Raw genomic sequence first — 27257 nt, forward strand, 5'->3', positions numbered from 1 at the left:
TGGAAAACAATGCTGAAGAGGTAGTAACAGAAATGGAAGATGAACTGAGTAAGTATTTTACATCATTCTTCATTGTGGAAGACACTAGCACTATGGTGGAAGTTCCAGGTGGCAGGGATCTTGAAGTGTGTGAAGTTATCATTACCAGGTTGAAGATTCGTTGGAAACTGAAAGGTCTGAAGGTAGATAAATCACCTGGACCAAATGGTGTACACTCAAGGTTCTGAAAGAGGTGGCTGAAGAGATTGTGAAGGCAGTAGTAAAGATCTTTCCAGAATCACTAGGTTCTGGAATGGTTCTGGAGGACTGGAAAGTTGCGAATGCCATTTTACTCTTCAAGAAGGGAGAGAGGCAGCAGAAAGGAAACTATAGGCCAGTTAGTCAGACCAGAATGGTTAGAAGGATGTTGGAGTCTATTATTAAGGAAGAGGTCTCGGGGTACTTGGAGGCACATGATAAAATAGGTCGTAGTCATCATGGTATCTTCAAGGGAAAATCTTGCCTGACAAATCTGTTGGAATTCCTTGAAGAAATAACAAGCAGGATAGAGAAAGGTGATTTGGTTGATGTTGCATACTTGGATTTTTAAGTCTTTGACAAGATGCCACATATGAGGCTGCTTAATAAACTGTGAGCCCATGGTATTACAGGAAGAATTCTAGCATGGATAAAACAGTGGCTGATTGGCAGGAGGCAAAGAGTGAGAATAAAGAGAGCCTTTTCTGATTGGCTGCCGGTGACTAGAGGTGTTCCACAGGGGACTGAGTTGGGACCAATTCTTTTTCCGTTATGTCAATGATTTGGATTTTGGAATTGATGGCTTTGTTGGAAAGTTTGCATATGATATGAAGATAAGTGAAGAGATAGTTTTGAGGAAGTAGAGAGGCTACAGAAGGACTTAGATGGATTAGGAGAATGGGCAAAGAAATGGCAGATGGAATACAGTGCTGGGAAGTATATGGTCATGCACTTTGGTAGGAGAAATGAAAGGGTTGACTATTTTCTAAACGAAGGGAGAATACAAAAAATCTGAGGCACAAAGACTTGGGAGTCCTTGTGCAAAATTCTGTAAAGGTTAATTTGCAGGTTGAGTCTGTAGTGAGGAAGGCAAATGCGATGTTAGCATTCATTGCAAGAAAACCAGAATATAAAAGCAAGGATGTAACATTGAGACTTTATAAAACACTGCTGAGGCCTCACTTGGAGAATTGTGAGCAGTTTTAGGCCCCTTTATCTTAGAAAGAATGTGCTGAAACTGGAGAAGTTTCAAAGGGGGTTCACGAAAATGATTCCAGCATTGAATGGCTTGTCATATGAAGAGCTTTTGATAGCTCTGAGCTGGTATTCACTAGAATTCAGAAGAATAAGGGATGACCTAATTGAAACTTATCAAATGGTGAAAGGCCTTGATAGAGTAGATGTGTAGATGATGTTTCCTCTGGTGGGAGAATCTAAGACCAAAGATACAGCCTCAGAATAGACGGGGTATCCTTTTAGAGCAGAGATGAGGAGGAATTTCTTTAGCCAAAGAGTGGTGATTCTGTGGAATTTGTTGCCACAGGCAGCTGTGGAGGCCAAGTCTGAATGTATGTTTAATTCAGAGGTTGAGGATTCTTCATTGGTCAGGGGATGAAGTGATACAGAGGGAAGGCAGGAGATTGGGGCGGAGAGGAAAATTGGATCTGCCATGATGAAATGGCGGAGCAGACTCGATGGGCTAAATGGTCTAATCTGCTCTTATATCTTATTGTCTTATTTACTCACTGTGCACTGATTCCCTTTGCCATTTATTGAAAATGACATATATGCCCTATTTAAATAAGACTGAATGTGTATCACATATGAACTTAATGCAGCTGTTTAAGGAGTGAACTCAGTTGCGAATGTTCTTCCCAAGGATCCATACAAAATTTGACAGTGCTATTGGAAACAATAAAAACTTGGTGCACAAAGATCAATCACCCCGATGGTTCTTTATAAGACTATGAGAAGCATAGATAGAGCAAACAGATAGTATATTTTATTCCCAGAGTTGAAATGTCTAATACCAAAGAGCATGCATTTAAGATGAGACAAGGTAATTTCAAGTGAAATATGAGTGTAGTTATCCCCTTTCGTTGAAGAACCTGATGCTTGATGGGTAGTAACTCTTCTTGAACCTGGTTGTAAGTCCTGAGGCACTTGTACCTTCAGCCTGAAGGCAGCAGTGAGCAAAGAGCCTGGCCTGGGTGGTGAGGATCTTTGAAGATGGATGCTGCTTTCCCACAGCAATGTTGCATGTAGATGTGCTCAATAGTAGGGAGAGTTTTACCCTGTGATGTAGTGGGTCGAATCCATTACCTTTTGGAGGATTTTCTGCTCAAAGCCATTGATGTTTCCATACCAGGCCATAATGTAGCCAGTCAGCACACTTTCCACCACACATACCAAGGTCTTTGTTGACATGCTGAATCTCCGCAGACTCCTGGGGAAATAAAGGTGCTATCATGCTTTCTTCGCAGTTATATTTATATGTGTCTGAGATAGGTTATATTTATAGGTTTCTGAGATAGTTACACCCAGAAATTTAAAGTTACTGACCAACTCCGCCACTGATCGTCCGATGAGTACTGGCTCATACACCTCTGGTTTCCCTCTCCTGATCTACAATCAGTTTCTTGGTCTTATTGACAATGAGTGAGAGGTTGTTGTTATCACACCACTCAGCCAAATTTCCATCTCCCTCCTGTATGCTGATTCATCACCACCTTTGATACAGCCCAAAATAGTGGTGTCATCTGCAAACTTGCATATGGCGTTGGAGCTGTACTTAGCCACACTGTCATAGATATAAAACATTTAGAGCAGGGGGCTGAGCACACATCCCCATAGTGCTCCTGTGTTTATGTAGATTGTGGAGGAGAGGATTTTTGCCAATCCGAACTGACAGGGGTCTGTAAATGAGGAAATCCAGGATCCAATTGCACAAGGAGGTATCGAAGCCTAGCTCTTAAAGTTTACTGACTAGTTTAGAGGGGATGATGGTATTAAAAGCTGAGCTATAACTGATAAACAGCGTCTTGGTGTATGTATTTTTGCTGTGCAGATTTTTGAAGCACAGTTTGTAATACTTAAGAAAATAGGACAATCAAGAATCTAGATAAAACGGAATGTGAAATACATGTCCAAATTAACTTTGTTCTAAATTTCCCTTTTCTGGCTCCTCAATCGGTTGTGAAGACTTATAGAGATAGGGTCATAATGCAGTGTATGGCCCCTTTGGCCCTTGAAGTCCATGTCAAACATAAAGCACCCAGTTATAAAAATTCCGTTTTATTCTCCCCACTGTTCTTTCCATCAACTCGGCCAATTCTACTACTCACCAACGTGTCAAGGACTATTTTCTGTAGCCAATTAACCTAAGCAACGGCACCTCTGTATGTAGAAGGAAATCAGAAGAATTCACATGGCCACGTTGTCACAGAGAGGACATGCATACTTTATACAGACAGATGAAGCCCAGGTCACAGGAGCTGTGAGAAACTAGTTGCACCCTATTGTTCATAACACCATTGATCACAACCGATATTTTATCAATGCCAGTGATCATGAACTGAATGCCAGCATTCTGACAATATGCTTTACCTTTAGGTATTCCATTTGAAGATGAGGAGGAAGAAGAAAAAGATGAATCTGTGATGGGAAAGTTACTTTATGTAGTGCATAAAATCAAAGGGAAGCCAAAGAAAGTAGAAGAGCCACCACGTGAAGAAGAAGTGGAAGAACCTGGTGAGTGCTAAGATGTAGATGGAAGTACTGCAAGCTTTCAATCTGGACTCTTCTGAAGATGAGCATCAGCTTCTTCGCATTTTTAGACCTTTTGGACCAGTAATTGCTAAAGGAAACATACTGCCTGTGGTCACCCCTGAATGAGGTACAGATTTGTAGATGGTACTGTGGTACAGCTGCCTCACAGCATCACAAACCTATGTTCAGGACTGACCACTGGACTGGTAGAGTCATGGAGCACAATCACACACAAATGGGCACTTCGGCCCATCTAGTCCATGCCTATCCTGTTATTCTGCCTTGTCCCATTGACCTGAACATGGACCATAGCTCTCCACACCCCTCCCTTCCACGTATGCATCCAAACTCCTCTTGAATGTACAAACGTTTGTAGAAATAAAACCCATATCCACCACTTCCTCGAGCAGCTTGCTCCGTGCTCACACTACACTCTCAGTGAAGAAACTCCCTCTGTTTCCTCTTAAATATTTCACATTTCACCCTTAAACTTTGACCTTTAGTTCTAATTTCACCCCTTCAGTAGAAAAAGCCTGCTTGCATTAACCCTGTCTATACCCTTCATAATTTGTATACTTCTTTCAAATTACTCCTCATTCTCTGATATTTCATAGAATGAAATCACAACTGGCCTGTATAACTCAGATCTCAGTAACATCTCTGTAAATATTCTCTGTACTTTTTCAATCTTACTGATATCTTTCCTATAGGTAGGTTACCAGAACTACATACAATACCCCATATCCGGCCTCACCATATATCATACAACTCAACATAGCGTCTCAATATCTGTATCAATACTTTGATTTACAAAGGCCAATGTGCCAAAAGCTCTCTTTATCACCCTGACTACCTATGTTGCCACATTCAAGGAATTATGGATCTGTTTTCCAGGGCCCCTTTGTTCTCCTTAGAGCCCTATCATTTACTATTGAAGTCCTTCCCTGGTTTGTCCTCCTAATGAGGAACACCTCACACTTGTCTACATTAAATTCCATCTGTCATTTCTCAGCTCATTTTTCCAGCTGATCCAGATCACACTGCAAGCTTTGATAGCCTTCTCCACTGTCCTGTGAGCTGGCAACCTTGGTGTCAACTGCAGCTGCAAATCTGCAGTCTATGTGCAGATTGCATATTCTCCCAGTGTCCGCTTGGTTTTCTTCCAGGGGTGCTGGTGTTTACCCACATCCTATAAACATGTGTTGGTAGGTTATAGACCGAAGAGATTCTGATGATGCTGGAAATCTTGAGCAACCACTGAACACTTGAGCACTGTAATTGTCCCAGGTCTGTGAGGGGAATGGTAGAATTGTGGGCATGTTCATAAGAATCCAGGGAGAATAAAAAAAATAAAGAAATGAATGTAGGAGCTGTGTAAGTGGGTGGGTGATGGTTATTGCAGGTTAATTGGGCTGAAGGGGCTACTTCTATGTTGTGGCGCTCTATGTTGCAGATCCTCTGACATGACCTTACTGCTAACAGACCGTGGGTTGTATAATGTTATCATGGGGATGACTAAGAAAATGCGACAACAGGAACGGCCAGACACCAAGCTTTACAAATTAAGAAAATTAAAAATTAATTAAAATGACAAAAATTGTGTAGCATTTGAAAGAAGATTTTAAATCACACTAAGCTCTGCTAAAACTAGTTTGAATAACACAAAAAATTGCAGTCATATACGTTTACCTTTGCAGTTATTCCTCCCCATTCAAGTGAATGGACCACGATTGTTGGAGCCTTCAACTAGGTGCAAACTGAGGAGGCTGATTCCCTTACTTAAATGTTGGGGAAGACAGCAATTCTGCACTCTGCCACTTGTCTTCCTGACAGCACCTCAATTATATCGTCAAGCATACTTAAGTATTTCTACATTCACGTTCTCATGAGGGACAGGATGATGCTAGTACCCTGCATTTACAACAAATTCTGTCTTTTGTTCAAGCACTCAATTAAGTATTTAAGTTTGTGTCCAGCCTGGCAATCTAAACCAATTATTTCACCATCCTGATTTCCAAATACTTAGAAGCATGCTAAAATTTCTGCATATAGTAAATAAATAATAATGCTTATTGCATATGCAAGAAAAGGTGATTTCTCCCCTTTACTAGCAAAGCACTTTCCTTGGAGCAAGATATTTTTCATTATATTACTTTGAATAATGAAGTCCCTGTATGAGTTAAGACTGGGGATGTACTGTCATCTGCAGTTCCAGGAGTTTTGCTTCAGTAACTCCAGTGTGTTTGATTCTGAGATTCATTTGCTGTTTACACCAAACATTAAACCCTCAGCACAATGGGTTGTAGTAGACCCCTTGAGACTGTATTTACTTATGACACTGCAGGCAGTTGAGCTGATTAATTTTGCTGTTGAATCTTGAGCGTTAGTGTTTTTAATTTTCTGCAAGGGTAGAGAAATATTAGTAGGGTCAACAGGTTGATAAGCAGGAACCTCTCCAGCCCATAGCAGCATATCATTACTAGTGATTACCTTTCTTCGTCTAATTCACCTAAGAAAAATTGCTGTAATTTCCCCAAGTATTGAAGAAGAGGCTGTCTGAATCAATGAAGGAATTGCCTGTTTGTAATACGAGCTTATGGCCTGTCTGATAGCTTTCATTCTTCTTTGGAAATATTAATATATAGCATAAGAATATCTGTTTTGTCATTGGAGAAATCCAAATTAACTGGGCATAATCATAAAAGTGGATTAGGCCATTTGAGGGTCACTTCTCTGCATGAAAGGTAGCTACTTGGCTACAATATGAAGACATTGGCTACCACATATTAACACCTCCAGATATATGCAAAGATAGATAAAGTGCTTCTGCACTGATCTATCAAAACGTCATAGTCAGACTTCAGAGTGTTACGAAAACCCCGTAACCAGGTAACTTACCAGCAAAGATAGATGGATCAGCTGAGTCGGATGCTACTATTTTCAAACGTTTTATTCAATAAGGGCACAAACGTATGGTTAATACAAACATTCAAATCGTCAAAACTCAATCTAAAACACCGGTGTAACCATAATCAATCAGAAATAAGCTCTTTCGTTGTCTAGGGTATATAATACTGAGTCCAATTGGAAATATAAAGAGTCACTCTGAAGTCTGCAGGCTTTTCTCTTTTGGTTTCACGTGTTGGAGAGAGAGAGAGATAAAACGGAAAAACTTGCCGTTTACATCCGTGGAATCAGGGGAGCGATCTTCCCCGTTGTTAGTTAAAAGCGATCTTCCGTTGGTTCCAGCCACAAACCCCGCATTCGGAATTTAACGCACGTGGCTTATTTCAAAATGGCTTCCCGTTCCTACGGGAAGCGTTATCGTGCTTCTTGGTGTCTCCTTGGTGCGTCTGAGGGTCGTCCTCTTTCAGACCCTTCTTTATACTGCCTCACGGGATCTCAGGTGTCAATCAGGTTGCAGGTGATGCAATCTCTCTCTCAACCAGCCCACTTTGCCCGAGGGCTTTACAATGTCCCTGTGAGTTGGCACGTCTGCAGTTCCCAGGTGTCTCCTGAGAACAATGCCACAGTCGCCAGCTTTTGTCCCAGTGGAATGCGGTATCCAGCACGTCGCTGTCTTTCCATTTCCTGTGTCCATTCAGCCTGTCTCTCTCTCTCTCTCTTGCTCTCTCTCTCGGGTCATTGACCCCCCTTAACTAGAGTTCTTGCAATTCTCACAAAGGAGGGGGCTGGTATCATAACACCTCCCCTCTTAAAAAGGTTTTTACCAGCGGTTAAAACCCAGAGTGGTACAGTCTTACAGAAATTTTGAATCTAATACAATACAGAAGCTTTTCTTTTCACTACAGAGTAATACAGTTATACATTCAAGTCAGCATCTAAACAGGTAACAAGTACAGTGCCCCTTTTCTTTAATACCTTAACCTCATGTGCCCTACTAACGCCTGGTAGCATCAAACTTCAGCTCAATAACCACCTTATTTATTTGCTTTCTTCGGCAACATAACCAAGGAGGTGTGATCTTAGCTTACATACATCTACAAAGGTTCATGCAAAAGACAAATTTTTATGCTACTTTCAAACTTAACAGTCAAGCTTCCATGGGTGTTGTCTTTATTATTCACATACTTTGTCAAAATCCCTTAAAACCGGCTTCTGCTATTTTTAAAAATCGCGCCCCCATTAACCCTCGCCTTTTTTCCGGTTAATTCCCTCGTGGCGATCTTGGGCACCCTGGCGAAATAAGCTTTCGCCCGCTCCTTTCATAGGAGTTATTTTATCAGCGTGTTCCAAACTTAGACCACCCAATTCCTTAATTTTAGGCCATTTGTCGTTTTTCTCTTCAGGACCCGTCATGCTATTAGTTTTTAATTCCAACTCCTCTTTCAGGTAGCATTTCGAATGCAACCTCTTCACACCCCACCCTGGCGTAACAATAGAGTGGGGGGCCCCGCTATTTCCCGACTCACTCTGTGAGCGATCTGCCAGGTTTAAAATTTCTTCCTTCGACTTGGGAACTACAGACTTTCCGTTTCCTTCAGTAACAATCCTCATTCCCCCCTTAAATTCGGCACTAACCTTGGCCCCACTCTCGAACACAAACACCGTGGAACTCACACTTCCCACGGTTACCAAGGTTAACCCTTTTCCTACTGAACCAACCCTATCTGATCCACATAGACGGCCGCCCCGTCCCCCTGAATCAAACACCTCAGACTTCCCCTGAGCTCTGTTACCAGGTTCAGCACCACGTGCGCCCCCATCTTGGACACACCCAAACGGGACATTGGCCCCTTCCAGGCTTTCAATACCCGTACCTTTTTCAAATTCTAACGTCCCCCGATCCTTCCAGCTACTCTCTAGGCAGCCCCCCATTGGGGAAGGCGCAACCCTGCGAGCTGAAACAACCTCCTCGGCCATTTCAGCTGACTTCTCCACAGCAAGGATACCCTTCCTCTCTAAGACTGCCCTCATTTCACTCTCGAGACCATCGAGAACACCTTTAGAACTCTGAACTTCTTCAAACAATTCTGCCAAACCAGACAGATTAACCATGTCCAACTCTGGACATTTTAACAACTTTATCCGTTTCTCAACTTTAGTTCCTACCTCTAGGACCTTTCTCTTCACTAAGGGCAGGGCTATTTCCTCTCCCTTACCCCCTTTTACTATACTGCTTTCTGTTTTACCACCCTCGGAACCCTCATGGTACAGGGTCGGTAAAAACATCTTGGCCAGATCACCGCTGGCTTCATTTAAACTGTCCTCTTTCTCAGCCGCTTTTTCCGACAGGCTGCGAGTGACCGCGCATGTGCGATAGCTTTGGGACTCTAGAGGCGGGGCCACCGCACTCGCCGGTCGGCGGGTCGGCATCATGGCTGCCCAAATCCTCCCTCCTGCTAACACACTTTGTAACAACGCGACCCACTGCTCTTGTGGCCACTTCTGGTTCACTGCCACCTTTTCAAAAAGCAAGAAATAACTATCAACATCCGTCTCTTCGAACGGAGGTACTACTCTCAGCTCCCGACTAACATTAAACCGCTCTCTCCTTAGCTCCTCCCTCTCTCTTTCTCTCCCCGCTGCCGCTCTCTCGGCTGCTGCTAACTCTCTGATCCGAATTTCATGCTGTCTTTGCCTCTCCGCTTGATTCTGCTCGTTTTCCATCTCTAACCCCTTCGCCAAATTTAACAAGTCTGCTTTGGTGCTCACCTCTAGCGCCGCCACAGTCGCGCTTTCCATAAATTCACACACGTCCATCCTTGCTGGTTTTTCTGTCTGGCTACCTGCGTACCAGATCCAAATTATTTTGTTTTGACTTACAATCCCGATTGACTGACCTCCCCCTTTTTTGGTGTCAAATCCCGAGACGAGAACCCACTTGTTACGAAAACCCCGTAACCAGGTAACTTACCAGCAAAGATAGATGGATCAGCTGAGTCGGATGCTACTATTTTCAAACGTTTTATTCAATAAGGGCACAAACGTATGGTTAATACAAACATTCAAATCGTCAAAACTCAATCTAAAACACCGGTGTAACCATAATCAATCAGAAATAAGCTCTTTCGTTGTCTAGGGTATATAATACTGAGTCCAATTGGAAATATAAAGAGTCACTCTGAAGTCTGCAGGCTTTTCTCTTTTGGTTTCACGTGTTGGAGAGAGAGAGAGATAAAACGGAAAAACTTGCCGTTTACATCCGTGGAATCAGGGGAGCGATCTTCCCCGTTGTTAGTTAAAAGCGATCTTCCGTTGGTTCCAGCCACAAACCCCGCATTCGGAATTTAACGCACGTGGCTTATTTCAAAATGGCTTCCCGTTCCTACGGGAAGCGTTATCGTGCTTCTTGGTGTCTCCTTGGTGCGTCTGAGGGTCGTCCTCTTTCAGACCCTTCTTTATACTGCCTCACGGGATCTCAGGTGTCAATCAGGTTGCAGGTGATGCAATCTCTCTCTCAACCAGCCCACTTTGCCCGAGGGCTTTACAATGTCCCTGTGAGTTGGCACGTCTGCAGTTCCCAGGTGTCTCCTGAGAACAATGCCACAGTCGCCAGCTTTTGTCCCAGTGGAATGCGGTATCCAGCACGTCGCTGTCTTTCCATTTCCTGTGTCCATTCAGCCTGTCTCTCTCTCTCTCTCTTGCTCTCTCTCTCGGGTCATTGACCCCCCTTAACTAGAGTTCTTGCAATTCTCACAAAGGAGGGGGCTGGTATCATAACAAGAGGAAAAGAACACTTTTATTTTCTGCATTTATGGCAACAAATCATTGAGAGAGAACACTATGAATTTCAGGAGTGACTGAGCAGATGTTAAAACTAAATACCTCCATTTTGTCATTGATTTAAAAGGGTTCATGAATCCCCGTCCATGGGCATTCCATACATCAAGTTGCCAATGAGCAGTTATAAATGAATGTTGTTTCCATACTTTTTAAAATTTTAATACAGCCTCCATCCTTAAAGTTGCTTAACTAATAATCATATTTATATTACAGTTTAAATTTATACTAATTCTAGTTGGTTGAATTTGAATGTCTTAAATGTATCTGAAGTTTTAGGTAACTTTTTTGGCAAAGGAGGATGCTTCAGTTTTATAATTCTAAACAGGTGCAGTTTATCTTTGATGTATGGAGTAAATTTTAAGTTACTTTTCATCGGAAGCTCTTCAAAAAGAAAAGCATGGGAAAAAATGTTCAGTATAGCAGGTGGACATTCTCTCCTGTTGCTGTATCCTTGATTGCTTACCATTGAATTGTGCTTGGTATAAAATTAAAATATTTGGCTCAACTGTTCGGTGTCAGCAATTGTACTGCATCAAAGCACTCTGCATGATGTAATCCTATCATTGTACTCTGACATTCCTTTGTTCCTGACATCCCTTATCTATCTTTGCTTAAATGTATTTCTGCTATTTGCCTTAAATATCAAAATGTAATATTGCAAACTTTATATATATATTTATATAAAGATCCCTTCATAAAGTGTGTGCGTGTATATAATATATATACACACACACACACACACACACACACACACACACACACACACACACACACACACACACACACACACACACACACACACACACACACACACACACACACACACACACACACACACACACACACACACACACACACACACACACTCTTAGCCCAAATGGTACATGGCCACAGCTGTAATAAGTTCAAGGTAAATATGGTTGCTGCATTTGGTTTTGGATCTGGATACTCTCAAAATATAAAACCACGTATGCATATTCAGTAATTTAGAGCATATAGTTGATTCCGGGGTTGGCTTATCTGCTTAAGTCTCTTGGAATACATTTGTAAGTCCCTCTGAAAGTTAAGAGTGGAATTGGATCTGGCTGTCACTTGGTAGTGAAGTCAGCCAGAGAGCAGTTTGGCCCATTGCCCTCCCGCACACTGAATGCAGGATCTTCCAAAATAATGAACGCTGGCAAAATAACATTCAAAGTGACTTTTAAAAATAGATTGAAGTGTTATCTGATCACCGTACGAACAAGGGAATTACTGTTTAATGGATTTAAATAACAAGTTGACATATTTTCGCAGCCTTTTCACCTCTGTGTGACTTTTGCTCTGCTGCCAAGATCCTATCCCATTTAAGTCTCAGTCACTCATCCTCCTACCACACTCTCAGGTCACACCTCTTGTGTATCTACTCTTCAGATTCACACATCTCAATCTGTAATAGCAGTTTCCACCATCAAACTACACATTTCTTCCCCTAATCCCTTCATTTATTTCTACCTCTTTGTATCTCTGCACAAAATCTCTAGCATTTTACAGCCAAAACTTTGATCGCTCCTTAAATAATAAATTTATTTTATTCCTGTCAAATTATCCACTATTTTTATGTAGCGTCAAGAATATCAATTTAATTAAGTAACTCACAAAGTGTGAATCATTTGTATTCTGAACTTTCTCTGTTTCAGCCAACCTGTCGCAACTAATCTCACGGACTATTACTCATTGGTCTCAAGAATCGTACATTCAGGATGCAGAACTGATTAAAACTATGTTTAGCCTTTTGCGCCGGCAATATGATGCAATTGGTGAGCTCCTGCAAGCGATGCGGAAAGCGTATACCATCAGTGCTGCCTCCATACAGGAAACGGTCACTCTACTTGTTTCCCTTGGACAGATTCGATCACTCCTTAGTGTTAGAATGGGAAAGCAGGAAGAAACACTAATGATTCGCGGATTAGGGTATGGACCAGTAAGACCTTTTTAAAATGTCTCCGTTATTTTGCTGCTTTCAGCAGGAAATACTTTGTAGAGTCATAAAACACTGTACCAATGAAACTGGCTGTTTGACCCATCTAGTGCATGCCGAACTATTAATCTGCCAAGCTCCACTGATTTGCATCTGGCCCATAGCCCTCCCATCCATGTACCCTTCCAAATTTCTCTTAAGTGTAAAAATCAAACTTGCATCTACCACTTTCATGCCCACTATTTCCACACTCTCACTACCTTCTGAGTAAAGAAGTTTCCTCTCATGTTCCCCTTAAACATTTCACCTTTTACCCTTAACCCATGACCTCTAGTTGCACTCTCGCCCGTGCTCAATGGAAAAAGCCTGCTTGCATTTAGCCTGTCTATACATCTCATAATTTTGTATAAGTCTATCAAATCTCTCCACATTCTACGCTCCAGAGGTTAAAGTTCTAACCTATTCAAATTTTCCCTATAGCTCAGGTCCTCAAGTTCTGGCAACATACTTGCAAATTTTCACTTTCTATTTTATTGATATCTCTCCAGCAGGTGGATGACAAAAACTGCACACGGTACTTCAAATTAGTCCTCACCAACGTCTTCTACAACTTCAACATAATATCCCAACTCTTGTACTCAGTACTTTGATTTATGAAGGCCAATGAGCCAAGAGCATTCTTTATGACCCTATCTACCTGAAATTCCACTTTCAAGGAATTATGGATCTCTATTCCCAGATTTCTTGGTTCTACTGCACTCCTCGGTGCCCTACCATTCACTGTGTAAGTCCTACCCTGTTTTTTCCTCCCAAAGTGCCACACCACAAACTTGTCTACATTACATTTCATCTGCCATTTTCCAGCCCATTTTTTCCACTGGTCCACATCCTGATGCAAGCTTTGATCATTTTCCTCACTATCCACCACACCTCCAATTTTGGTGTCAACCGCAAATTTGCTGATCCAGTTTACCACTTTATCATCCAGATCATTGATATAAATGACAAACAATTTATGGACCCAACACAGATCCATAAGACCGTAGGTCATAAGACATAGTGGCAGAATTAGGCCATTAGGCCGATGAAGTCTGCCCTGCCATTTCATCATGGCTGATCCATTTTCCCCTCAGCCCCAATCTCCTGCCACCTCCCCACATCCCTTCATACCCCAACTAATCAAGAATGTATCAACCTCTGCCTTAAATATACATACAGACCTGACCTCCTTGGCTGCCTGTGACAAAAAATTCCACAGATTCACCACTCTCTGGCTAAGGAAGTTTCTCCTCATTTCTGTTCTAAAAGGATGCTCCTCTATTCTAAGGATGAGTCCTCTGTTCTTAGACTCTCCCACCATAGGAAACGTCCTCTCCACATCCACTCTATCAAGGCCTTTCACCATTCGATAGGTTTCAATGAGGTCACCCCTCATTCTTCTGAATTCCTGTGAATACAGGCCCAGAGCCATCAAATGCTCTTCATATGACAAAGCTGTTTAATCCTGGAATCATTTTCATAAACCTCCTTTGAACTCTGTCCAGTTTCAGCACTTACTTTCTAAGATAAAGGGCCCTAAATTGTTCACAATACTTCAAGTGAGGCCTCACCAGTGCTTTATAAGTTTCAACATTTCATCCTTGCTTTTATATTCTAGTCCACTTGAAATGAATGCTAACATTGCACTTGCTTTCCTCAACACAGACTCAACCTGTAAATTAATATTCACAAGCACTCTCAAGTTCCTTTGCTCCTTAATTTTTGTATTTTCTCTTTGTTTAGAAAATAGCCAACCCTTTCATTTTTTCTACCAAAGTGCATGACCATACACTTCCCAACACTATAGACCATCTGCCATTTCTTTGCCCATTCTTCTAATCTGTGTAAGTCCTTCTGTAGCCTCTCTACTTCCCCAGAACTACCTGCCCCTCCACCTATCTTTGTATTGTCTGCAAACTTTGCAACAAAGCCATCAATTCCATCATCTAAATCGTTAACAAAAATGTAAAAAGAATTAGTCCCAATGCAGTCTCTCCAATGACAACACATCCTTTCTGAGATATGGGGCCCAAAACTGTTGACAATACTCCAAGTGTGGCCTGACTAGAGACGGTAGTAGAGGTGGATACAATAGGGCGTTTTAACAGACTTTTATATAGGTACATGGAGCTTAGAAAAAGAGAGGGCTATGCGCTAGGAAAATTCTAGGGAGTTTTTAGAGCAGGTTGCATGGTCGGCACGACATTGTGGGCCGAAGGGCCTGTAATGTGCTGTAGATTCCTATGTTCCTCACTGCTGTATTAGCTCACAGGTGTAGACTCTATATTTATCTCTCCAGCAAATACAGATGTAAAACAAAAATCTATTTAAGATCTCCGCCATCTCTTTTGGCTTTGATTACCACTCTGATCTTCCAGAGGATCAATTTTGTCTCTTGCTATCCTTTTGCTCTTAACATAGCTGTAGAAGCCCTTAGGATTCTCCTTCATCTTATTTGCCAGAGCAATCTCATGTCTTCTTTAGCCCTCCTGATTTGCTTCTCAAGTGTTCTCTTGCATAGAAACATAGAAAACCTACAGAACAGTACAGGCCCTTTGGCCCACAAAGCTGTGCCGAACATGTCCGTACCTTATAAATTACCTAGGGTTACCCATAGCCCTCTATTTTTCTGAGTTCCATGTACCTGTCCAGGAGTCTCTTAAAAGACCCTATCGTTTCTGCCTCTACCACTGTCACCGGCAGCCTATTCCACGCACTCACCACTCTGTGTAAAAAAAAAATCTTACCCCTGACACCTCTGTATCTACTTCCAAGCACTTTAAACCTGTGCCCTCTCTTGCTAGCCACTTCAGCTCTGGGAGAAAGCCTCTGACTATCCACATGATCAATGCCTCTCATTATCTTGTACACCTCTCACCCTCCGTCGCTCCCAGGAAAAAAGGCCAAGTTCACTCAACCTATTCTCATAAGGCATGCTCCCCAATCCAGGCAACATCCTTGTAAATCTCCTCTGCGTCCTTTCTATGGTTTCCACATCCTTCCTATAGTGAGGTGACCAGAACTGAGCACAGTACTCCAAGTGGGGTCTGACCAGGGTCCTATATAGCTGCAACATTACCTCTCGGCTCCTAAACTAAATCCCATGATTGATGAAGGGCAATACACCGTATGCCTTCTTAACCACAGAGTCAACCTGCGCAGCAGCTTTGAGTGTCCTATGGACTCAGACCCCAAGATCCTTCTGATCCTCCACACTGCCAAGAGTCTTACCATTAATGCTATATTCTGTCATTATATTTGTCCTACCAAAATGAACCACCTCACACTTATCTGGGTTGAACTCCATCTGCAACTTCTCAGCCCAGTTTTGCATCCTATCAATGTCCTGCTTTAACTTCTGACAGCCCTCCACACTATCCACAACACCTCCAACCTTTGTGTCATCAGAAAACTTACTAACCTATTCCTCCACTTCCTCATCCAGGTCATTTATAAAAATCATGAAGAGTAGGAGTCTCAGAACAGATCCTTGAGGCACTCCACTGGTGACCAACCTCCACGCAGAATATGACCCGTCTACAGTCACTCTTTGCCTTCTGTGGGCAAGCCAGTTCTGGATCCGCAAAGCAATGTCCCCTCGGATCCCATGCCTTCTTACCTTCTCAATAAGCCTTGCATGTGGTACCTTGTCAAATGCCTTGCTGAAATCCATATACACCACATCTACTGCTCTTCCTTCATCAATGTGTTTAGTCACATTCTCAAAAAATTCAATCAGGCTCGTAAGGCATGACCTGTCTTTCACAAAGCCATGCTGACTATTCCTAATCATGTTATGTCTCTCCAAATGTTCATAAATACTGCCTCTCAGAATCTTCTCCATCAACTTACCAACCACTGAAGTAAGACTCACTGGATTATAATTTTCAGGGCTATCTGTACTCCCTTTCTTAAATAATGGAACAACATACGCAACCCTCCAATCCTCCAAACCTCTCCCGTCCCCATTGATGCAAAGATCATTGCCAGAGGCTCAGCAATCTCTTCCCTCACCTCCCACAGTAGCCTGGGGTACATCTTGTCCAGTCCTGGTGACTTATCCAACATGATGCTTTCCAAAAGCTCCAGCACATCCTCTTTCTTAATGTCTACGTGCTCAAGCTTTTCAGTCCACTGTAAGTCATCCTTACAATTGCCAAGATCCTCTTCCATAGTGAATACTGAGGCAAAGTACTCATTAAGTACCTCTGCTATTTCCTGCGGTTCCATACACACTTTTCCACTGTCACACTTGATTGGTCCTATTCTCTCATGTCTAACCCTCTTGGTCTTCACATACTTGTAGAATGCCTTGGGGTTTTCCTTAATCCTGCTCACCAAGGCCTTCTCATTGCCCCTTCTGGCTCTCCTGATTTCTCTTTTAAGCTCCTTCCTGTTAGCCTTTCCCTGTCTCATTGCAATGTACCTGTGCAGAACTCCACGCAAATATCCACACAAACATTTGCCGCATTTCTTCTGTACATTTCCCTGAGAACATCTGTTCCCAATTTATTCTTCCAAGTTCTTGCCTGATAGCCTCATATTTCCACTTACTCCAATTAACTGCTTTCCTAACTTGTCTGTTCTTATCCCTCTCCAATGCTATGGTAAAGGAGATAGAATTGTGATCACTATCTCCAAAATGCTCTCCCACTGAGAAACCTGAAACCTGTCCAGGTTCATTTCCCAATACCAGATCAAGTACAGCCTCTCCTCTTGTAGGTTTATCTACATATTGTGTCAAGAAACCTTCCTGAACATACCTAACAAACTCCACCCCATCTAAACCCCTCGCTCTAGGGAGATGCCAATCGATATTTAGGAAGTTAAACTCTCCCACCACAACAACCCTGTTATTATTACACCTTTCCAGGATCTGTCTCCAGCTCTGCTCCTCGATGTCCCTGTTACTATTGGGTGGTATATATAAAACACCCAATAGAGTTATTGACCCCTTCCTGTTCCCAACTTCCACCCACAGAGACTCAATAGACAATCCCTCCATGTATTCCTCCTTTTCTGCAGCTGTGATACTATCTCTGATCAACAGTGCCACGCCCCCATCTGTTTTGCCTCCCTCCCTGTCCTTTCTGAAACATCTAAAACCCGGCACTTGAAGTAACCATTCCTGCCCCTGAGCCATCCCAGTCTCTGTAATGGCCACAGCATCATAGCTCCCAAGTACTGATCCAAGCTCTAAGCTCATCAGCTTTGTTCATAATACTCCTTGCATTAAAATAGACACATCTCAGACCATCGGTCTGAGCGTGTCCCTTCTCTATCACTTACCTATCCTCCCCCTCGCACTGCCTCCAAGCTTCTCTTATATTTCTCGAGTATCTCATTTGCTTCTTCCTGCCTACATCTGCTATGTACCTGTTTCTTTTTTTAACCAGGGCCTCAATATCTCTCAAAAACCAAGGTTCCTTAGAGTTGTTATCCTTGCCTTTTATTCTGACAGGAATGTACAAACTCTTTAATCTCAAAATTGCATTTGTGAAGGCATCCCACTTACCAAGTATGCCTTTGCCAGAAAACAACCTGTCCCAATCCACAGTTGCCAGATCCTTTTTGATAACCATCCTCCAATTTAGAATTTCAACGCTGAGCATCAGATCTATCCTTCTGCATATTTATCTTGAAAGAAATTGCATCATGATCACTAGATGCAAAGTATTCCTCTACACAACTTCTGTCACCTGCTCTGCCTCATTCCCAAATCGGAGAACTAGTATTGTACTCTCTCTGGTTAATCCATCCTGCTTTATCATGACTAAAACAACAGTACCCTGGAACACTGAGCTGCCAGTCCTGCCCTTCCTGCAACTAAGTCTCACTAATGGCTACAATATCATAATTCCACATGCTGATCCATGCCCTAAGCTCATCTGCCTTTCCTACACTTCTGCCTGTAAAGATTCTTTTTTTATTATTATAAGTATGTTCATAATTTTGGTGTAGCTTTAAATTCTGATTTATCTGTTAGAAGAAATATCAGGCTAAAAAGCAGAGTTGTAACTATATGTCAGTCAGGACAAGTCAAAATTCAGAGAGCGATGGTAGTGAGGTTACATGGTCAAAACCCAATTTGTGATTTGGCCTTTGTCTAAGTTATGAGGGCACCATAGCTAACCTTTGTAACTGAGCATCATCTCTGAGCAGACAGTTACTCCTGGCCTGCATAATTCAAGATTCCATGCTGAGGATGCATAACTTTGAAGGCTGAGTAGAATTCTGGCTCTGACTGGCCGAAGCTTGTTCGTCCAATGGTCTGTGAATATTTACTGTCAGGGCTCAGTTAGCCTAACCTCAATGGTTGGGAAAGTGTTGGAGTCTATTATTAAGGATGAGGTTTCGGGGTACTTGGAGACTAGTAATAAACTAAGTCAAGGTCAGCTTGGTCTCTGGAAAGCGAAATCTGTTAGAGTTCTCCGAGGAAGTAATAGGCAGGGCAGTCAAAGGAAATTACTTGGATTTTCAGAAGGTATTTGATAAGATGCCACACATGAGGCTGCTTAACAAGATGAAATGCTATGGCATTACAGGCAAGATACTGGCATGGATAGAGGAATGGCTGACAGGCATGAGGTAGCGAATTGGAATAAAGGGGGGCTTTTTTGGTTAGCTGTCAGTGACTAGTGGTGTATCTCAGGCGTCAGTGTTGCGACCACTACTTTTCACATTGTCTGTTATTGATTTGGATAATGGAATTGATGGCTTCGCGGCAAAGTTTGCAGATGATATGAAGATAGGTGGAGGGGTAGGTACTGCTGAGGAAGCAATGCTTAGACAAATTGGAAGAATGGGCAAAAAAGTGGCAGATGGAATACAGTGTTGGAAAATGTATGATAATGTATTTTGGTAAAAAGAACAATAGTGCGGACTATTATCTAAATGAGAAGAAGGTTCAACCATTAGACGTGCAGAGGGACTTAGGAATCCTTGTGCAAGACTCCCAGAAAGTTAATTTACAGGTTGAATCGGTGGTAAAGAAGGCAAATGCAATGTTGGCATTTATTTCAAGGGGAATAGAATATAAAAGCAAGGAGATAATACTGAGCCTTTATAAGACACTAGTCAGGCCACACTTGGAGTATTGCCAATAGTTTTACATAGAACATAGAAAATCTACAGCACATTACAGGCCCTTCAACCCACAATGTTGTGCCGACCATGTAACCTACTCTCAAATCTGCCTAGAATTACCCAACTGCATAGTCCTCTATTTTTCCAAGTTCTTTGGGGCCCCGTATGTCAGAAAGGGTGTGTTGTCATTGGAGAGAGTCCAGAGAAGGTTCATGACGATGATTCCAGGAATGAAGGGGTTAACATATGAGGAATTTTTTCCAACTTTGGGCCTGTACTTTCTGGAATTTAGAAGAATGCCTGGGGGTGGGGGGGGGGGTGGAATCTCTTTGAAACCTACCGAATGTCGAAAGGACTAGAAAGGGTGGATGTGGAGAGAATGTTTCCTATAGTGGGCATATCCAGAACTAGAGGGCACAGCCTCAAAATTGAGGGGCACCCTTTTAGAATGGAGGTAAGAAAGATTTTATTTTAGCCAAAGAGTAGTGAATCTGTGGAATGTTCTGCCACAGACTGTGGTGGAGGCCAAGACTGTGGGTATACTTAAGGCAGAAGTTGATCATTTCCTGATCAGTCAGGGCATCAAAGGATATGGCAAGAAGGCAGGTGTATGGGGTTGAATAGGATTTGGGATCAGCTATGATTGAATGGGGGAGCAGACTCGATGGAGTGACGCTTAATTAATAGTTCATTGGTGAAGGTGACAGAAGACAGTCCATGTTGAGGAAGTGGACTCAGCGAAAAGCTAATATCTTCAGGGAGAAAGTGAGAAAAATTGTTTCAACAAATAAATTGGAATCAGCATTAGCAGGTCATACTCTGGGTAAATGATATTTAAATTGTGTTCTCCTGTGCTAATATCTGATGGGTTGTGTTCTTCAGGGACATCATAAACAATAAGGTATTCTATCAGCATCCAAACCTGATGCGAGTGCTGGGGATGCACGAGACCGTAATGGACATCATGGTGAGCGTGCTTGGAGGAAACAAATCACAGGTAATTTGATGGAGAGAAGTGAACTAAGTATCCCCAGGTGGGATTTGCTTTAAAATTTAAATACCTGTCTAAGTTTTCATTATTGATCTTCTATTAATCCAATATGAATAGTGCAATCGCTTTTCATTGCCATACAATGTATTGTACATTTTTGCTCCTTGGAGACGTGCCCAGTACTTCTGGCCCATTAACTATTGCCAAGAGCTCCTCAGGTCCCTTCGCCACAGACTATTGTCAATGATTCTCTTCCTCTGACTGGGAAACGGGGATTGAAACCTCTCTTCCATTTGTCTGAATCTATAAACAACTTACTGGCCTTGTGCAAAATTGTAAACAAGGTTCACCTTTTATTTATTTTCTTACAACAAAGAATGGGGCCATTTAGCCCAATGAGCCGATGTCAGCTTTCAGAACAAATTTGTCAGTCTCATATCCTCATGTATTTCTCTCCTAATCTCTCTCACTGCCCATCAACTCCACCTTAATTTAAAGTTCAAGGTAAATTTATTATCAAAGTTCATATATATCACCATATACAACCCTGAGATGCATTTTCTTGCAAGTAATCACAGTAAATTCAAGAAACACAATAGAGTCAATGACAGAACACACCCAAAAGGACAGGCAACAACAAAAAATAACAACAAACTGTACAAATACACAAAGAAAGAGAAAAAAAAATAATATTAATAAATTAACAATAAATAATGGGAACATGAGGTGAAGAGTCCTAGAAAGTGAGTCCATAGTTTGTGGGAACATTTCAATGATGGGGCTAGCAAAGTTGAGTGAAATTATCCCCTCTGGTTCAAGATCCTGATGGTTGAGGGGTAATAGCTGTTCCTGAACCTGGTGGTGTGGTTTCTACAGCTCCTGTACCATCTTCCTGATAGCAGTAACAAGAAGAGAGCGTGGTGTAGATGGTGAGTGTCCTTGATGATAGATACTGCTTTCCTGAGACAGTGATCAGTCAATATACTCTCCACCACACATATATTAAAGTTTGTCAAAGTTCTCGATGACATGCCAAATCTTCGCAAACTTCTCAGAAGGCAGAGGTGCTACCGTGCTTTCTTCATAATGGCACTTGCATGCAGGGCCCAGGACAGATTTTCTGAATTAATAACACCCAGGAATTTGAAGCAGCTGACTCTCTCCATTTGACACTAGCAGTAATTTACAGTAATCAATTAAGTTACTAGCCCTGACATCTTTGGAATGTGTAAGGAAACTAGGGCATTCAGGGAATCCAGTGCTATCAGTTAAAGAATGTGCAAATTCCATATAGACATCATGAGAGGGCAGGATGGAGCCTGGGTCACTGAAGTGGTGGGACAGCAGAACTTTCTGCTGCACTACTGTACTGCCCTTGTCCCTGCTCCTTGTAACCCTGCATAAACCATTGGAAATTTTCAAGCTATTGAAGAATGTTTAAGATCTTTCAAAAGATGGATGACATGTGAATGAATAGGCATTTCCAGTTGGGCTTCTGCAGGCCTCAGAACTATATACTAGATACTTGTGTGACATCTGTCAGTGTTTTAGAGGGTAGAGACAGCTCATGAAGGCAGACATCCATATGCCTTCACCATCCTATCCACCCTTGTTTCCACTTATAGAGAATTATGTACTTGATTCCTAAGATCTCCTTATTCATCAAGACTCTTTAGGTCCCTACCCTCTATTGTATTGGTCCTAGTCTTAACTGACTTACCAAATATATCACCTTGTATTTGTTATGATTTACTTCCACCTGCTAGTGCTCTGCCCAACTTCTGACAATATCCTGCTGTGGCCTTAGACAACCATCCCTACTATAAACACCACCATCAATATTCGTGTCATTTGCAAACTTAAATTTATACATTCACACTCAAGTCATCAATATATATATCAGAAGCTAGATTAATTATACTGGAGTGATCAAAGTACTTGAGCATTATTGAAGGTGTACTCATTCAGGCATGTGAACATTGTTCTATGGCTTTCCCGACATGCTGTATAAACTGTAGAAAGGCCAAATCCCCACTGAGTATCAAGCTTCTGGCTTGCTCTAGTGGATACAATATTTATGTGGCTAATCCACTAACTTTTCTGTTCACTGGTAAGTCCAGGACTGTAATGTTGCGAGACTTGGCAATGGTAATGCAGTCAAATAATAAAGGAGGTGTTAAGACCCATTCTGCTGGTGATAGTTATTTCCTGGCAATTGTATTGATGATTATTACACTCTTGTCAGTCTGTTTTTAAATCTTACCTGGATCTTGCTGCTGTTTGCATTGGTTGTATTATAACATAAGGCTCAAGTCTAGCAAATCCTTTCGGATTTCTGTTCAGCATTCCCATGCTATCCGCTACAATTTCTAACTGTCAGTAAGATGAGCTTGCTTAAGTAACAAGGTCTGGCAGAAACAGAGGAGGTAATTAGATTGACTCATGAAACTAAGTGGGTACATTTTAATTATTTTAAAGGAAATAGAGTGTCTGCGAACCTAAGTTCAAATTCCACTTTCAGCAAAAGTTTGCAATTAACTAATCATATGAAAAAAAGTTAATTAAATGGAAGAGAGGAGAAACTTACAATAAGCCTCTGCCAATTTGTATTTTCAGCTTTACACTTGTGTAAAATCAAAATCTACTACTTTGAGAGAGAGGACTTCCAACACCATTGAAGTTCACCTTTAAAATGTTTGTGCAAAAGATCATCTTAAAGCTGTTTTCAGGACAATTCGTTTTCTCTCCTTAAATGAGAAAACTGGCAGTTGGTACTTCTGAGAAAGTACTTTCTGAGAAACTTCCAAAAGTTTCTCCCTCTGAAATAGATATTCTAAACCAAAGTCAAAATTTTACAACTATTTTTCTTCTTCTAATTTGTTTTTGTGATAAAGGTGGATTTAGTAATGAAGTCTGACTTCATTTCTAAATCCACCTTCATCCACAAGCAAGGTGGATTTCAAATGTATACAAATCCTCAATCAAAATAATAGAGTTCTGATGAAAGCTCATCAACTTTAAGAATTAACTCTGTTTCTCTCTGCACAGAGCAAACCTAAACTGCATGAGTGTTTCTTGCATTCCATTACATAATAAGACTTTACACTGTGGCACCAGGAGTAGGCCATTCAGATCATCAAGCTTGCTCAGATTCAGATTCAGTTTATTGTCATTTATAAACCACAAATACAATGCAGTTAAAAACTGAGACAATGTTCTCTGGAATGGTATCACAAAAAAGCACAAAACAGACCACACAAGAAAAACCACATAACGTTTGGCAATCCCCAATCCAGAGTCCGGAGAGGCTGCTGCGTATTGATATCGCGCTACCGTCTTAGCACGTTCCCCGGAAAGGAACTACAAACCCATCAGACAAAACTAAAGCTACAAGACATACACAAAACCACATAGTTACATATAGTTAACATATAGTTTCAACAGTGCAGACAATACCATAATTGATAAAAGACTAACTGACAAAGACCACATAATTATAACACACACTTTGCACTGTTGAAACTAATACCGTAATCTGATAAAGAGCAGTCCATGGCACAGTTTAAAAGGAAGTTTCAAAAGTCCCGACAGCCCATCATCTCACGCAGACGGTAGAAGGAAGAAAAACTCTTCCTGCCATGAACCTCCAGCGCCGCAGCTTGCCGATACAGCACTTTGGGAGATCCGACCACAGCCAACTCCGAGTCCATCCGAAAACTTCGAGCCTCCGACCAGCCCTCCGACACCGAGCACCATCTCTGCCGAGTGCTTCGACCCCGGCACCGGCCACCAAGCAACAGGCAAAGCCGAGGATTCGGGGCCTTCCTCCCGGAGGTTTTCTGATCGCACAGTAGCAGCGGCAGCAAAACAGGCATTTCAGAAGTTTCACCAGATGTTCCTCCATGCTTCACACATCCGTCTCCATCAAATCAGGATTGTACACGGCCCCTACTTACAGATAACAGATATTCATTCCTGGAGTGGCCACTGCGCGCTGCGTCTCGCCGCCATCTTGGCTGGCTTGTTCTGCCATTCAATAAGATTTAACATTCTTCAAGTCCATTTTCCTGATAAACCTTGATTCCCTTGCTAATTAGAGTTTAAATATACAGCCTTAAATATACACAAAGACTGTACATGTAACTGGTAAGGAATTTCAAAGACTCTCAATCCTCATCCCAGTTGCAAGATTTCTTAAATCAGGAATCTTTATATACATTATGCTGTTCACTTATAGTCCCATGCATGACTTACTGTGTAGAGGTATGGGGAAATACATGCAAAACAAATACAAACTCAATTTTTCTACTCCCGAAGAAAGCCATACGAATTGTAAATAAGACAAGTTATTATGAGCCAACCAATCCACTATTTATTCAACTAATTACTTTAAAATTCAAAGATTTCATAGATTTTTAAATAATACAAATTATGTATAAAGTAAAAAATGGACAGTTACCACAAAATATCCAAAGGTTGTTTAAAATGAGAGAAAGTCAACATGATTTGAGAGGAACATGTATATTTCAAAAACAGAGGATAAGAACAAATGTAAAAAATCATTGTATTTCAGTCAGAGGGGTGAATCTATGGAACAGATGTAGTGAGAATTTAAAAACATGCACCACACTTAACAAGTTTAAAAAATTACTTAAAATTAATTTAAAGAACAAATATAAAATACATGATTTAAAATAAATGGGAGTAATGTAAATAAATGATACTTGGAATTGGATTTTGTGTTAAAAGATTATGATGTTTTTTGTTTTGATGTGACGATTGACGCCAAATATGTTTTGTATAAGTAAGAGGAGTAAGTGTAATAAGCTGTAGCTTCAGCCTACACCCTTTCGGTCTGTTTCAAAGATTTTTATTATTTAATTTTGTTTTATGAAATCATTGTTGAAAATGATGCTCGTTGTTATGTTTGTACTGACCGAAATAAAAATTTCATACATTCATTCATTCATACCCTGAGTCCATGCTCAGTTCAAATCTCTCCCATAAGAGGAAGCATTTTTCAGCATTTATGTTGTCCTGTCCACTTAGAGACATACATGTTTCATTAAGATTACCTCTCATTCTTCTGAACTCTGTTGAGTAGAGCCCCGGTATGCTTAACTTTTCCTCGTACAACAATCCCTCCGTATACAGGATCAAATTGGTGAAACTCCTCTGGCCCATCTCCAATAATATAATAGTTTTCATCATTTCGAGGCTCAGTACTCCAGTGCTTTATATAGTTGCAATAACACTGCTCTATGTTTATAAGTTGAAATAAGTGCCAACATTTTATGGCCTTCCCTATAACTTGCTGCGTTTATCTGCTGGCTTTTTGTATTTCATGCACAAGGATTGCCAAGTCCCTTATGTTAGTGCTTTTGCAGTTTATTTCCTCAATTCAAATAAAACCCTGTTCTTTTCACTACAAAATGAGCAATATCACATTTCCCCATATTATGCACCATTTGTCAATGTTTTGCCATTTCTCTTAACCTATCACTGTCTCCTCACACCTCAAACTTTCCACCATTTCTCCAGATTTTCAGCATCTGCAGTACTTTTGCCTTTGCATCAGTATTTGAAGTTTTGTTTGCATTTTAGTTTCAGCAGGCACTTTCTAAAATCTTTTTTATTGCCTCTGCATAGGAGATTGCTTTCCCTGAGATGGTGGCAAGCTGCTGTCGATTCCTCTGTTACTTCTGCCGCATCAGCCGCCAGAACCAGAAGGCCATGTTTGATCATCTCAGTTACTTGTTGGAAAATAGCAGTGTTGGACTGGGTACCTAGTTTAATTTTAACTGATGAGATCGTTTCATGTGAACAGATAGGTGTCACAGCATTAACCTTGAGCTAATGGGTCAGGAGTACACAAGTTCTACAGTTTCTGCATTTATGTTTGCCAAAGATTCTTTTTTTTAAAATTGCATTGAAATATTTTGGAAGCTACTTTTAATACTTTTACACTTTCAGATTAGAACATGCTCTGCAAAACAAAACATTCAAGTTTAGTTGGTCCATTGTTTTACTGTTATGCTGGTTCATTTCTGAAGTGTTCATAAGGCACAGGGCTATATCAATAGCTCTTTTATCAAGTTTCTTTCTTTGGCATGTCATACTTAACACAGCTTTCAGTGTTGATTATATTTCTAAGAATATCTTAAACAGTAGCAGTAGTCAACAACAGGATCTTCTCCCATTATTATTGAATACTAGTGACAATGCTATTGGTATTAAGTGGAAAAATAGCATTTGGGAGTGGCCCATAATGACAGGTGCCAAAGTTGGTTTGTGAATTTGACATTGGAATTTTATTCTCGTACTTTTGTTGAAAATGAAGATAACCGTTCTCCACATGCACAGATAGGAGAGGCTGCCCTCTGCTGTATGTATGACTGAACTGCAAATGCAGTTCCTGGCGTGGATGAGGGCTTTGGAACAATGTCTAGACTGTGGTCATATATTGTTAATGGTTATTTTGGTTTGTTGACAGCAATAGAAATTATATTATTGTAAATGCACTTACTCTTTCCAAACAGCATCCCCTAGTATGCGAGGTTCCACTCCTCTAGATGTGGCAGCCGCCTCAGTGATGGACAACAATGAGCTGTCACTTGACTTGCAGGAACCCGACTTGGAAAAGGTAATTCA

At 41.3% G+C, this 27257-nt stretch overlaps 1 protein-coding gene across 1 annotated transcript in view; it reads left to right on the forward strand.

Moving 5' to 3' along the window:
- The window catches only part of ryr3 (ryanodine receptor 3), a 374648-nt gene that overhangs the window by 181072 nt on the left and 166319 nt on the right, over positions 1 to 27257 (forward strand). Inside the window, 5 exon segments of the mRNA XM_073040132.1 lie at positions 3631 to 3768; positions 12210 to 12483; positions 20498 to 20612; positions 26256 to 26388; positions 27146 to 27249. Coding sequence (XP_072896233.1) covers positions 3631 to 3768; positions 12210 to 12483; positions 20498 to 20612; positions 26256 to 26388; positions 27146 to 27249 — 764 coding nt within the window.

Source organism: Hemitrygon akajei, chromosome 3 (assembly GCF_048418815.1).
Source record: "Hemitrygon akajei chromosome 3, sHemAka1.3, whole genome shotgun sequence".
Taxonomy (NCBI): domain Eukaryota; kingdom Metazoa; phylum Chordata; class Chondrichthyes; order Myliobatiformes; family Dasyatidae; genus Hemitrygon; species Hemitrygon akajei.